General features: G+C 33.9%; 1 protein-coding gene across 1 annotated transcript in view; it reads right to left on the reverse strand.

The window, feature by feature from the left end:
* Positions 1-12,915, reverse strand: part of TLK1 (tousled like kinase 1) — a 149,200-nt gene that overhangs the window by 86,274 nt on the left and 50,011 nt on the right. Inside the window, exon 2 of the mRNA XM_081261081.1 lies at positions 6,576-6,694. Within this exon, the coding sequence (XP_081117207.1) occupies positions 6,576-6,694 (119 nt within the window). The remainder of the gene's footprint in view (positions 1-6,575; positions 6,695-12,915) is intronic.

Consider the following 12,915-nt stretch of genomic DNA (forward strand, 5'->3'; position numbering starts at 1 on the left):
GTCCTCCTCTGAGAAGTGTCTGTTCAGGTCCTTGGCCCATTTGTTGATTGGGTTATTTGTTATCTTATTGTCTAATTTTTTGAGTTCTTTGTATATTCTGGATATTAGGGCTCTATCTGAAGTGTGTGGAGTAAAGATTTGTTCCCAGGATGTAGGCTCCCTGTTTATCTCTCTTATTGTTTCTTTTGCTGAGAAAAAACTTTTTAGTTTGAGTAAGTCCCATTTGTTGATTCTAGTTGTTAACTCTTGCGCTACGGGTGTCCTATTGAGGAATTTGGAGCCCGACCCCACAGTATGTAGATCATAGCCAACTTTTTCTTCTATCAGACGCCGTGTCTCTGATTTAATATCAAGCTCCTTGATCCATTTTGAGTTAACTTTTGCGCATGGCGAGAGAAAGGGATTCAGTTTCATTTTGATGCAAATGGATTTCCAGTTTTCCCAACACCATTTGTTGAAGATGCTATCCTTCCTCCATTGCATGCTTTTAGCCCCTTTATCAAATATAAGATAGTTGTAGTTTTGTGGATTGGTTACTGTGTCCTCTATTCTGTACCATTGGTCCACCCGCCTGTTTTGGTACCAGTACCATGCTGTTTTTGTTACTATTGCTCTGTAGTATAGTTTGAAGTCTGGTATCGCTATACCACCTGATTCACACTTCCTGCTTAGCATTGTTTTTGCTATTCTGGGTCTTTTATTATTCCATATAAATTTTATGATTGTTTTATCTATTTCTACAAGAAATGCTGTTGGGATTTTGATTGGCATAGCATTGAACTTATAGAGAACTTTTGGTAATATCGCCATTTTGATGATGTTAGTTCTGCCTATCCATGAACAGGGTATATTTTTCCATCTTCTGAGGTCTTCTTCTATATCTCTCTTTAGGGTTCTGTAGTTTTCATTGTATAGGTCTTTCACCTCTTTTGTTAGGTTGATTCCCAAGTATTTTATTTTTGGGGGGGATATTGTGAATGGAGTAGTTGTCCTCATTTCCGTTTCAGAGGATTTGTCGCTGATATACAGGAATGCATTTGATTTATGCGTGTTGATTTTATATCCTGCCACTTTGCTGAATTCATTTATTAGCTCTAATAGTTTCTTTGTAGACCCTTTTGGGTCTGTTAGGTATAGAATCATATCATCTGCAAACAGTGATAATTTAAGTTCTTCTTTTCCTATTTTTATGCCTTTAATTTCTTTCGTCTGTCTAATTGCTCTGGCCAGTGTTTCGAGGACTATGTTGAACAGAAGTGGTGAGAGAGGGCATCCCTGTCTTGTACCAGATCTTAGAGGGAATGCCTTCAATTTTTCTCCATTCAGAATGATGCTAGCCTGTGGCTTATCATAGATTGCTTTTACAATGTTGAGGTATGATCCTGTTATCCCTAATTTTTCTAGTGTTTTGAACATAAAGGGATGCTGTACTTTGTCGAATGCTTTTTCTGCATCTATCGAGATGATCATATGGTTCTTATTTTTAAGTCTATTGGTGTGGTGAATAACATTTATTGATTTCCGTATATTGAACCAGCCTTGCATCCCAGGGATGAATCGATGAATCCTACTTGATCATGGTGTATAATTTTTTTGATATGTTTTTGAATCCGATTCGCCAGAATTTTATTGAGGATTTTTGCATCTAGGTTCATTAGAGATATTGGTCTGTAGTTTTCTTTCTTTGAAGTGTCTCTGTCTGGTTTAGGCATCAGGGTGATGTTGGCCTCGTAGAATGTATTTGGAAGTTCTCCCTCTTTTTCTATTTCCTGAAATAGCTTGAAAAGTATTGGTGTTAGTTCCTCTTTAAAGGTTTTGTAAAACTCTGCTGTTTACCCATCCGGTCCTGGGCTTTTCTTGGTTGGTAGTCTTTTGATGGTTTCTTCTATTTCCTCTATTGTTATTGGTCTGTTTAGGTTGTCTATATCTTCCTGACTCAATCTGGGCAGATCATATGACTTAAGAAATTTATCGATGCCTTCACTATCTTCTATTTTATTGGAGTATAAGGATTCAAAATAATTTCTGATTATCTTCTGTATTTCTGAAGTGTCTGTTGTGATATTGCCTTTTTCATCCCATATGCTAGTAATTTGGGTTCTCTCTCTTCTTCTCTTCGTTAGCATGGCTAAGGGTCTGTCAATTTTATTTATTTTTTCAAAGAACCAACTTTTAGTTTTGTCAATTTTTTCAATTGTTTCTTTTGTTTCGATTTCATTAATTTCAGCTCTGATTTTAAGAAAAGGAATTCTTAAGAGGACAGCATTAATCAGGATATATGAATGGTTAAAATAAATGAGCTGATACTAACCTCCCACTTGTTAGAATGGCCAAAAGAAAAAAGAAAAAAATAAATGACATTGCCATATGTTGGTGAGGACATAGAAAAATTGAAGTTCTTATACACTTTGAAAAAATTTCTCATATACTTTGAAACTCTGGAAGTTTCTAATGAATTTAAGCATATATCCACTCTATTCCTAAGTATTTTCCAAAGAGAAATGAAAACATTCACCAAAACATTTACATAAGAAAGTTACACAAACTTATTCATGATATGCAAAACAAAAATATCCGATCCAATTATCACTCCATGATGTGGTCAACTGATATAATAAAATACTTTTTAGCAACAAAAATGAATGAACTTTTAAAACAGCATCATCAATAAATATCAAAAATATGTTAAGTGAAAGAAGTCAAATACAAAAAAATTACTGCATGATTCTGTTTATATGGAATCCCAATTCAGGCAAAATTCATTTGTAGTGACAGAAATCAGGGATTGAGGCAGAGGGCATTTGACAAGAGGGAACTGACTAGAAAGAAGCAGAAGAAAACTATTCTATATTTTGTTTTATTTGGTATTTACAACATGTAAACTATTTCTAAAGCTCTAAGAGGGCAGAATACACAAATGTTTATAGTAGTTTTATTCCTAATCACTGAAACACTGGGAACAACCCAAACCTTCTTCATCTGGGAAATGGATTAAAAAGAAGTGTGGTGTATGCATACAATGGAATAATATTAATTAGCAATAAAATAATCACACTATTGATAATATTAAACAACACTAGTGAATCTCACATAAGAAACCACTACATTTAGTTGAAAGAAGCAAGACTCAAAAAACTACATACTGGAGTTCATACTCCATTTGCATGACATTTTAGAAAAGCTCAACTATAGAACTTCAACAGAAAAGAGACTGGTGGTTGCCAAGGCAACCCAGGGGGGTTCCATACAAAGGGAGTTTGGGGGAATATTTTAGGGTGAGGAAACTATTTTTTATCTTAGTTGTAATGGAGATTACAATTGTATTTTTTTGTTTGTTTTTGTTGTTGTTGTGGTATCGGGGACTGAACCTAGGGGCACTCAACCACTGAGCCACATCTCCGGCCCTATTTTGTATTTTATTTAGAGACAGGGTTTCACTGAGTTGCTTAGCACCTTGTTTTTGCTTAGACTGGCTCTGAACTTGCAAAACTCTTGCCTCAGCCTCCTGAACGGCTGGGAGTGTCCACCAGCTGTCCATATTTTAAAAAATTTAAAACAGAATTATATAAGTAAAAGGGTGAATTTTATTACATGGAAACTATACCTCAGCAAAGACCACAAGGAGAAGATATCAGAACTGAACACATAAGATCTATACATTTTATTTTATGTTTACATCTCTATAGAAGTAAATTAACTAAATAAGCACTCATTTCAATTGATGCAAGCCCAAAGCAACAGTAAGTAAATTAAGGCAAAAATCAATGGAAAAAAACAAGAGGAGAAAAACAGATATAGATTAAAGTGAAGATCTTTTTCTCTGAAATATTCATTAGATTAAACAGAGCTCTGGCAAGAATGAACAGAAAAGGAGACTATGAAGAAAGCAAGTTATCAAAAGAGTTTTTTTTTTTTTAAGTCATACTTTTTAAAAAAATCTTATTTATTTATTTATTTTTATGTGATGCTGACGTGCAAACCCAGCACCTCACATGTGCTAGGCGAGCAATTTACCACTGAGCCACAACCCCAGCCCCCAACAAGAGGTTTTTAAAAAGTATTTTAACTATACACTAATTAAAAAGTGGAAATTATTACAGCTTTACAGGTGAATGTCTTCTTATATTCCCAAGAATATTTCTCATGATACACTCGTGTTGTTGGAAAAAATCTGAAAATAGTGAAGAGGTCCAGATTCTTTTGTTTGACTACTATGCTTATAAAACAGATACAGTGTGATAAAAATGCTGAGTATATTGAGAAGCATAAAGATTACAAGAATGAATACACTTGTCAAAAATTAACGAACTAGCTGGGGATATATCTCAGCGGTAGAGTACTTATCTAGCATACAGAAGGCCCTGGGTAATCCCCAGTATGGCCAAAACAAAACAAAATCAAAAACAACACTCACTGGACTATACTTGTCCAGTTTGTACATCTATTTCTTTCAACGTTTCTATATAGAAATCCAAATGAAATCCAATAAATATATTTTTAAAGTAATACATCAAAATTAAGTTTATCACAGAAATGCAAGTTTAAACACTTTTAAATCTGCTAAATAACCATATCAATAATCCAAAGGGGGAAAAAATCAGGATTCTTTCAAACAACAACAAAAGAAACTTTCATAAGTTCAACACCATTTAGGTTTTTAAAACAAATGAACAAAAAGTTCTTAACTAACCAGTAATAGAAAAGCTATTCTTTAACTTGGTCATGGTTATATACTTATAATCTATAGCAAACATTAAACATTGGATGATTCCTCTCTTAGGGAAAGAATAAAACATAGTACTTGAAGGTGGTTACAACATTAAGGAAAATAATTTTATATATATATATATATATATATATATATGTATATTTTTACATATATATATAATATATACAAACACACACATATACACACACACACATGCACGCACACATACATACATATAATATGACGGCTAGACACCAGAACAGATTTTAAAAACTTAAAAAAAAAAAATCTTAAGCTGCAGTAACCCACTAGAAAGTAAAATTTTAAAAATTCTACAGAACTGAATAAAAATGGGGAGACATTTCATGGACTAAATAGGACAACCTAATCTTATAAAGATGTTAGTACTTCCCAAATTGATCTATACACTGAATGCATTCAGAAAAAAAATCACACTTGATTTTTTTAAGGAAATAGATACAAATAAGCCACTACAGAATCCCCAAATCCTAACAAGCACATGAAGAGATGCTCAAATTTTATGAGGGAATAAAGATCCATAAATCAACTGATGTTAAAAGAACAAAAAGAGATTTGCTCTACTATATTAGAAGATATTCCAAAATACAATAATATTTTAATGTAATATTAGCACAAAAACACAGAGACAGACTCACATATATACACAGTAATCATCTACACTATCATGTGACAAATGATATGTAGTAAATATACAAGTCATATATAATAGATAAAGGTGGTATCACCAATCAGTGAAAAAAACATGGACAATTTAAGAAGCATTGTAGAGAAAACTGGTTCACCAGATGGAGGAAAAACAAAACTGAATTGCTACTATACACCACAGATGAATTTAAAGGTAGAACATGAAATATTGTTATTATATCCCACTAGGAAGTTCTTCAGTATTACTCACGGCCTATCAATTATTCTCAGCTACACCAACAAAACAAAACAAAAAACAGGGGGGAGGGGGATATAAGAAAACTAGTTGGATTTGGTGGCACACACCAGTAATCCCAGCTACTAAAAGAGGTGGAGGAAGGAGAATGGAAAGTTTGAGGTAGCCTAAGCAACTCAGCAAAACCCTATCTCAAAATAAAAAAATACAGAGGGCTGGGAGCATAGTTCACTGGGAAAGTGCCCCTGATTTCAATCCCCAGTACTGGGAAACAAACAAAAACAAAGAATGATGGTACACGGTAGAGGAAATAATGGTCAACACACTAATACCCAGAAACCATGACTGTTATCCTACATGGCAAAAGGAGCTTTGCAGACGTGTCTGAGGACAAGGACTCTTGAGTTAAGCAGATTATCCCAGATTATCTGGGTGGGCCTAAACTAATCATGAGTGAGTACTTTAAAGGACTTTTATTTGAAACATATAACATAAGGTCCCTGAAAAATGTTACGCTGTACTAGAAATCAGGTTTATAGGATGGTGAGGCATATAGTTCAGTGGTAGAACACTTGCCTAGCATGCACAAGACCCTGGGTTCCACTTCCAGCACCACCAGAAAAAAACAAAAATCAAGTTTATAAACACTACTGTTTTAAACACATTATAAAAGTAATAATAGGGCTAGGGATGCGGTTCAAGTGGTAACACGCTCGCCTGGCATGCGCGGGGAGTTGGGTTCGATCCTCAGCACCACATAAAAAAAATAAAATAAAGATGTTGTGTCCACAGAAAACTAAAAATAAATATTAAAAAAATTCTCTCCTCTAAAAAAAAAGTAATAATAGTTCGCTGTTAAGCAAATATATAGAGTTCCTTTACAAAATATTTTAGGCAATTTAATACAGACAAAGAATATTAAAGAAAAATTAAAGTTTTACTCACTTTAGCTCCAACGCTGCAACTACCAGTGCTCCCAGTGCTCCCACTTGCAACTCCAGTAAATCTAGCTTCCAATAACTCTTGCCTTCTTGGATCCAGACTATGAAGCTCATCCATTGCACCTATTAAGAAAAAGAAAAACAGACATACATATGCAGATCTGTACATGGGTGTATGTTGTGCATGTACATATTCATATACAAACATAAAATATACAGTTAGTTGTCAATGAAAATTTATAAACAAATGCTATAAACTGATGAAATTAGGAGACTTTTAAGATTTTTATAATATTCACACATTTATCAAAAACATCCTGCCAGTCACAGTGGCACACGTCTGTAATCCCAGCAACTCAGGAGGCTGAGGCTGGAGGATTCCAAGGCCAGCCTCAGCAACTTGGTAAGACCTGTCTCAAAACAAAAAATAAAAAAATACTTTGTGTACAACCAGTGACTTGAAAACTTGTACTCTATATGTGTAATATGAAATGAATGCATTCTGCCTTCATGTATAACAAATTAGAATAAATAAATAATTTAATAAAGAAGAAATAATTTTTAAAAATAAAAAGGACTGGGAATATAGGAATATGGCTTAGTGGTGGAGCCCTGGGTTCAATTCTCAGTACCAAAACAAACAAACCAACCACAAAACCACACAAAAAATATCCTACACTTTTGACTATAACCTACAGTAAGAAATATATTTTCCTTCCAATTCAGTATACAGATACATATATGCATAAAGAAGTTTTCCACAAACACTGCACTATGGAAACTACTATAGTAATAAGAGTCCTGTATGGTATCTATTTTATTCTAATCCATTATGGGGGAGTAGACAACACTAATTGTGAGTTATTAATGGACCACAAATCCACAGTTTGAAAAATATCACTTTGATAATAAGCTTGTACAGAATTTAGATACCGATATTACCACCACTTAATTTTCATTTTGTTTCTATGCCTTATCTAGCTAACTACATTTTAAAATGGGAAGGATTATTTTGTCATTGATAGGTCCCTGAAGATTTTTTTTGTACAGCTGTCCCTTGTTTTACATGGATGATTGGTTCTAGGACCCCATGGATACCAAAATCCACAAATACTCAAGTCCCATTATACTTTAAATCATCTCTAAATTACTTATAATACCTAATGCAGTATCAATGCTATATCAACAGCTGTTAGACCATATTGTTTACAGAATAATTACAAGGGGAAAAAGTCTGTACTTCCTCAGTACAGTTGCAACGTTTTTCCTCCCAAACATTTTCAAACTTGTCATTGACTGAATTCATGCATGCCAGAAGCTGAAGGTCCAACTGTACAGTTCACAGCTTTAAGTTTTCACAAAGAAGATGAAACATACACATGGTTAAAGCAAATCACTGAGGTACAACTATTAAACAATCACCTTGAAAAGTGGGGATGGGGGGTTTAGCACTCTCACAAATTCTAGTTGAAGTTCAATTAACGTCTTAAAAATTATTTTATCTATGTCTGCTAATTCTCTACTGATAAACTTCAGAAATGGGGGTTCTCAAAGGTAACAGGAAAGATATTATAGGGAACATTTGTAAACTAAAATAGTCCTTCCACACACCCTAATTACTTCCTAAAGTTTAACAACTGTTCCTATACACTTTACCTTTTAAATTTCCCTTACTTACCTTTCATTCTCATCTGGATAGAGGACTTAGATGAACAGTGACCATCTTTCCACATTTACTTGCATCTCTGTACTCGAATATATCCCCCCCCATCCACTCTTTATTCCATCTCAGAAAATACAGAAAGCTAAAAAGCTAAAGTTTTTAACTCTTGCTTTTGATCTCATTTCTTTTCAATATCTATAAAATCTTACATTCACATGTATATCATCTCTCTAGCACCTTCTTCCCCCCTTTACCTCCTTCTGTCCTAGTTTGTTTTCTTAAAAATCCACCTTGGCTTGAATTTCATGCCATTAATATAGTCATTTAATTCTTTCCTCAAACTAGTGATTTGTTACCACATCATCCTTAGTATAGCCAATGCTCCCATTTTTCTCTGATCCATTAGTACAACAAAAAGTATACTATTACTTGATAGGGGATGGGGCGGGCAGGGATAGGGGGACAAAAGCAAAACAAAAATAATTCTAGTGTTCAAAATTCTACTATACCTTTCTATTTCCTCCTGGTTCTCTTTTAACTATGACCATCTCCCATGACCTTCTGTTCTCTTTTAGAGTCCCTGTGGCTCAAGTTTAGGATTCCCAAATCAAGTACCTATTATATGACAAGTCCACCAATTCTTAAGCTTGACACTGGGACTTACAATCTACTGAGGTTTTGGGTTATTAAAAAAAAAATCCCTATTGGTTCTTCACTGGCACAGGGTCATTTTGAACATATTGTCACATTTTAAAACTAAGTATAAAGTACTGGCATAAAGACCAACATAAAAATCAATGGGTCACAATAGCCCAGAAAATAAACTACCACATGAAATTACTGAGTTCACCAAGACGATTCAACAAAGCAAGAACAGTCTTTTCAACAAATGGTGCTCGGAAAACTGGATAGCCATATACATGAACTCTATATCATGAATAAACAAAGTGTGTTAATTTTAATTTTTAAATAAAATGAGTTATTTTTAAATAACTCAAAATGGATACCAGAAGACCCAAAACTATTAGGAAAAAACATAAAGGGAAACTCATGACACTGAATTCAGCAATGATTTCTTGAATATGACAACAGGAAATAAAAGAATAAATAAATTGGACTTCATCACAATCACAAAACTTCTGTGCACCAAAGAATACAATCAATGGAACAAAAAGATATCCCATAAAATGGAGAAAATATTTGCAAATCTGTCTGATAAGGGTCTCATAACTGGAACATACAAAGAACTTCTATAATGCAATAATGAAAAACAAAAAGCAATTAAAAATGGACAAAAGATGTGAACAGAAATTTCCCCAAAGATAACATACCAATAAGCACATGAAAAGACATTGAGTAACGTTAATGATTAAGGAAAGAAATCAAAGCCACAATGAGATAGCACTTCATTCACATCCACGTAAGATTACTAGTATACAAAAACAAAAAACAAGGGCTAATGATATAGCTGAATTGACAGAGTGTTTGCCTAACATGCCCAAGGCCCTGGGTTCGATCCCTAGCACCACATACATCAAAAAGTGTTGGCAAGTGTCAGTTTGGATCAAGAATTTCTTCCAAAGGCCTGTATATGGAAGTCTTTGTCCCCAGTCCATGGCACTACTTACTGGGAGGTAGTGAAACCTTTAAGATGTGGAGTCTGGCAGAAAGATGTTTAGGCATTAGAGGTGAGCCCTACAAGTGGATAGTGGGTCCCTGGGCCCTTCTTTTTCATTTTCTAACCATCATGGTGAGCAATTTTGCTCTACCATGTGCCCAATGCCATGATATGTTGCTTCATCAAGGGCCCCAAAGCAATAGGATCAAATGAACATGGACTGAAACCTCTGAAAGCATAGCCAAAACAAACTTTTACTCTTTTTAAAAATTTTTTAGTTGTAGATGGACACAATACCTTTATTTTATTTATTTATATGTGGTGCTGAGGATCAAACCCAGTGCCTGTACATGCTAGACAAGCACTTTACCACTGAGCCAAAACCCCAGCCCAACTTTTACTCTTTTCAAGTTAATTATCTCAGACATTTATTTTACACTATTGGAGAGCTACTGACACAGCAAGGAAGTGAAACCCTTGTGCAATGTTGATGTAAATATAAAATGGTGTGACCACTATGGAAAAAAGTATAGCAGTCCCTTAAAAAATTAAACACAAAATTATATATGACACAGAAATTGCACTTATGAGTATATAACCGACAAACAGTAAAAGCAGGGACACAGACATTTGTACTTCCATGTTCACAGCAGCATTAGTAATACTCTCTAAAGACAGAACCCAAGTGCCCATCAATGAATGAATAAATAAACAAAGTGTGTTATATACATAAGAGAATATCATTCAGCCTTAAAAAGAAAGTAAATCTTAATGTGTGGTAAAACTTGGAGAAAATCAAAGACATTATACTAAATAAAATAAGCCAGTCACAAAAGATCAAATAATGTATAATACTTCCTTATAGCCAGAAGTGTACATAATGTATAAGGGTGGTTGCCAGAGTTGGGGAGATGTAGAACAAGGAATTAAGTATTTAATGGATACAGAGATTCAACTGGAAAATGTGGAAAACGTCTAGAGATGAAAGGTGGTGATGCTAGCACAATAATGTGAATGTAGTTAATACTGCTAAACCATACGCTTAAAAATGGTTTAAATGGCAAATTCTGTATTATTATATTTACCACAATTTTTAAAAGCAAAAAAATTAAATCAATGAATTGGTTTTCTTTAAAAACTTAAAATTTTGCAAATTTAAAAGACAGCTACAAAGTAAAAAGGCAAATAAAAGACTGGAAGAAAATATTTGCAAAATGTTATACACAATGCCCACCCTTTGGCTTGGTAACTGATGGCATACCAGCACTAAGCAAAAGATGAGAAAATGAGGTCCACTTTCACTTGGATCAGCCCAGCATCTTGTTTCCTATGTTTTTCTCAGATGTACCGCTTCCTCCAAGACCTCAATCCTCCCACATCAGATCTTAGGAGAAACTACACCCCCAAGGAAAAGAAACAACATTCTAACCTTAAACTCTTACCCAACATTTCCTTAATTCTTTAACACCTTCTCACAAATTTTCAAGATCTTTTGAAGAGGTAATAGAGTCCCTGGTCTAACTCTTGGCAAATAACAGATGCTTAACAAATATTAGTAGCATTGTCTATAAATCTAGTCTTGTATACTAGAGATTTGCTAATCAAAATGCAGTCCACAGATCAACAGCAACTGCATCACCTAAGATGCAAATTCTTGGATTCCTCTGTAGAGGAATGTGCATTTTAACAAGATCCAAAGTAATTACTATATGCATTAGTATTTGAGAAACACTGTTGTAGAACAAGGATCTGCAAACTTTTTCTTTAAAAGGACAAGTCATAAGTATTTTAGTTCTCACAGGCCAACAGGAGTAATCAAGAAAAAAATTCCACAAACTTTATTAAATATTCTATTTCGTAATATAAGTCAGCTATTTTGTAATATAAGTCAGCTAACAAAAAGAATGGACGTTTTCGGGTGATAACACCTCACTTCACTGGGGTTTTCCATCCTCAAAATTTATTGCAAATACTTACTGTAAGCTGATCTGTAATAAGATTTTCTTTATATCTTTGAAAATATCTTTTCAGAGACAAGCTCTACCAAATAACAATACCATCTACAAGCATATGATTTTAATTAAGCATATTTATTAGTTGGAAGATGGGTATAGAATTTTATTAGATTCTTCTTTTGATATTTGCCTTCTTTGTTATTAATCTTCAAATTAATCACTTCTAATTAAAAGTTAAGTAGAAGTTCTTCAAATGTACAATTAAATGGACTTTAAAATTTGGAAATTTCCTTTACATTTACATTAATATCTGAAATGTTGTTGGAACTACAGGTTGAGGCTGAAAAATATATTCATTCAAATTCATGGGCTGAGGACGTGGCTCAAGCAGTAGCGCGCTCACCAGGCATGCCTGCGGCCTGGGTTCAATCCTCAGCACCACATACAAACAAAGATGTTGTGTCCGCCGAAAACTAAAAAATAAATATTAAAATTCTCTCTCTCTCTCTTAAAAAAAAATTCATGAAAATGAAGATCTAACATCTTTGAAAGTATGAGAAGTATAAAAAACAGCTTGGCATTACTTGTGAATAAAATTGGTTGTCACAGAAATGATTATACTGAACTTTATATTTCACATATAACCACTATTTTGCCTTGTAATTTTAGGCTAAATTCATTTAAAAACATTATCAAGTTTGCAGGAAAAAAAATTATTTTCAAAACTAAACACTATTTGATAATAATGGTTCAAAATGATCAGGAAAAAATTTCACCTCAGGTTTTAGCTCAAGTAATTACCAAAAAAACCTTACCAATGCTAACCCAGTAGAGAGATTCAACCTCTATTTCTAACAAAAATTCATGCAGTTGATGCTAGCTTAAGAGTGAGTGACATTCACAGGTGGCAGTACTAATTCAATATACACAACAGACTCAAATATTTTCTGCAAATTACCTGCTGATGAATACACATGGAAAAACCATAGACTTTGAACATTCACATTTTCACAAATTTTGTAAATCTGTCCAACTAAGCCTATTTCCTGGCCCACACATACATTATCACCATCCATTGCAGCACATCTTAGTAGTTTCCACTTCATAT

Source organism: Spermophilus citellus (genome assembly GCF_964194105.1).
Source record: "Spermophilus citellus genome assembly, chromosome: 11".
In the NCBI taxonomy this organism is placed as follows: domain Eukaryota; kingdom Metazoa; phylum Chordata; class Mammalia; order Rodentia; family Sciuridae; genus Spermophilus; species Spermophilus citellus.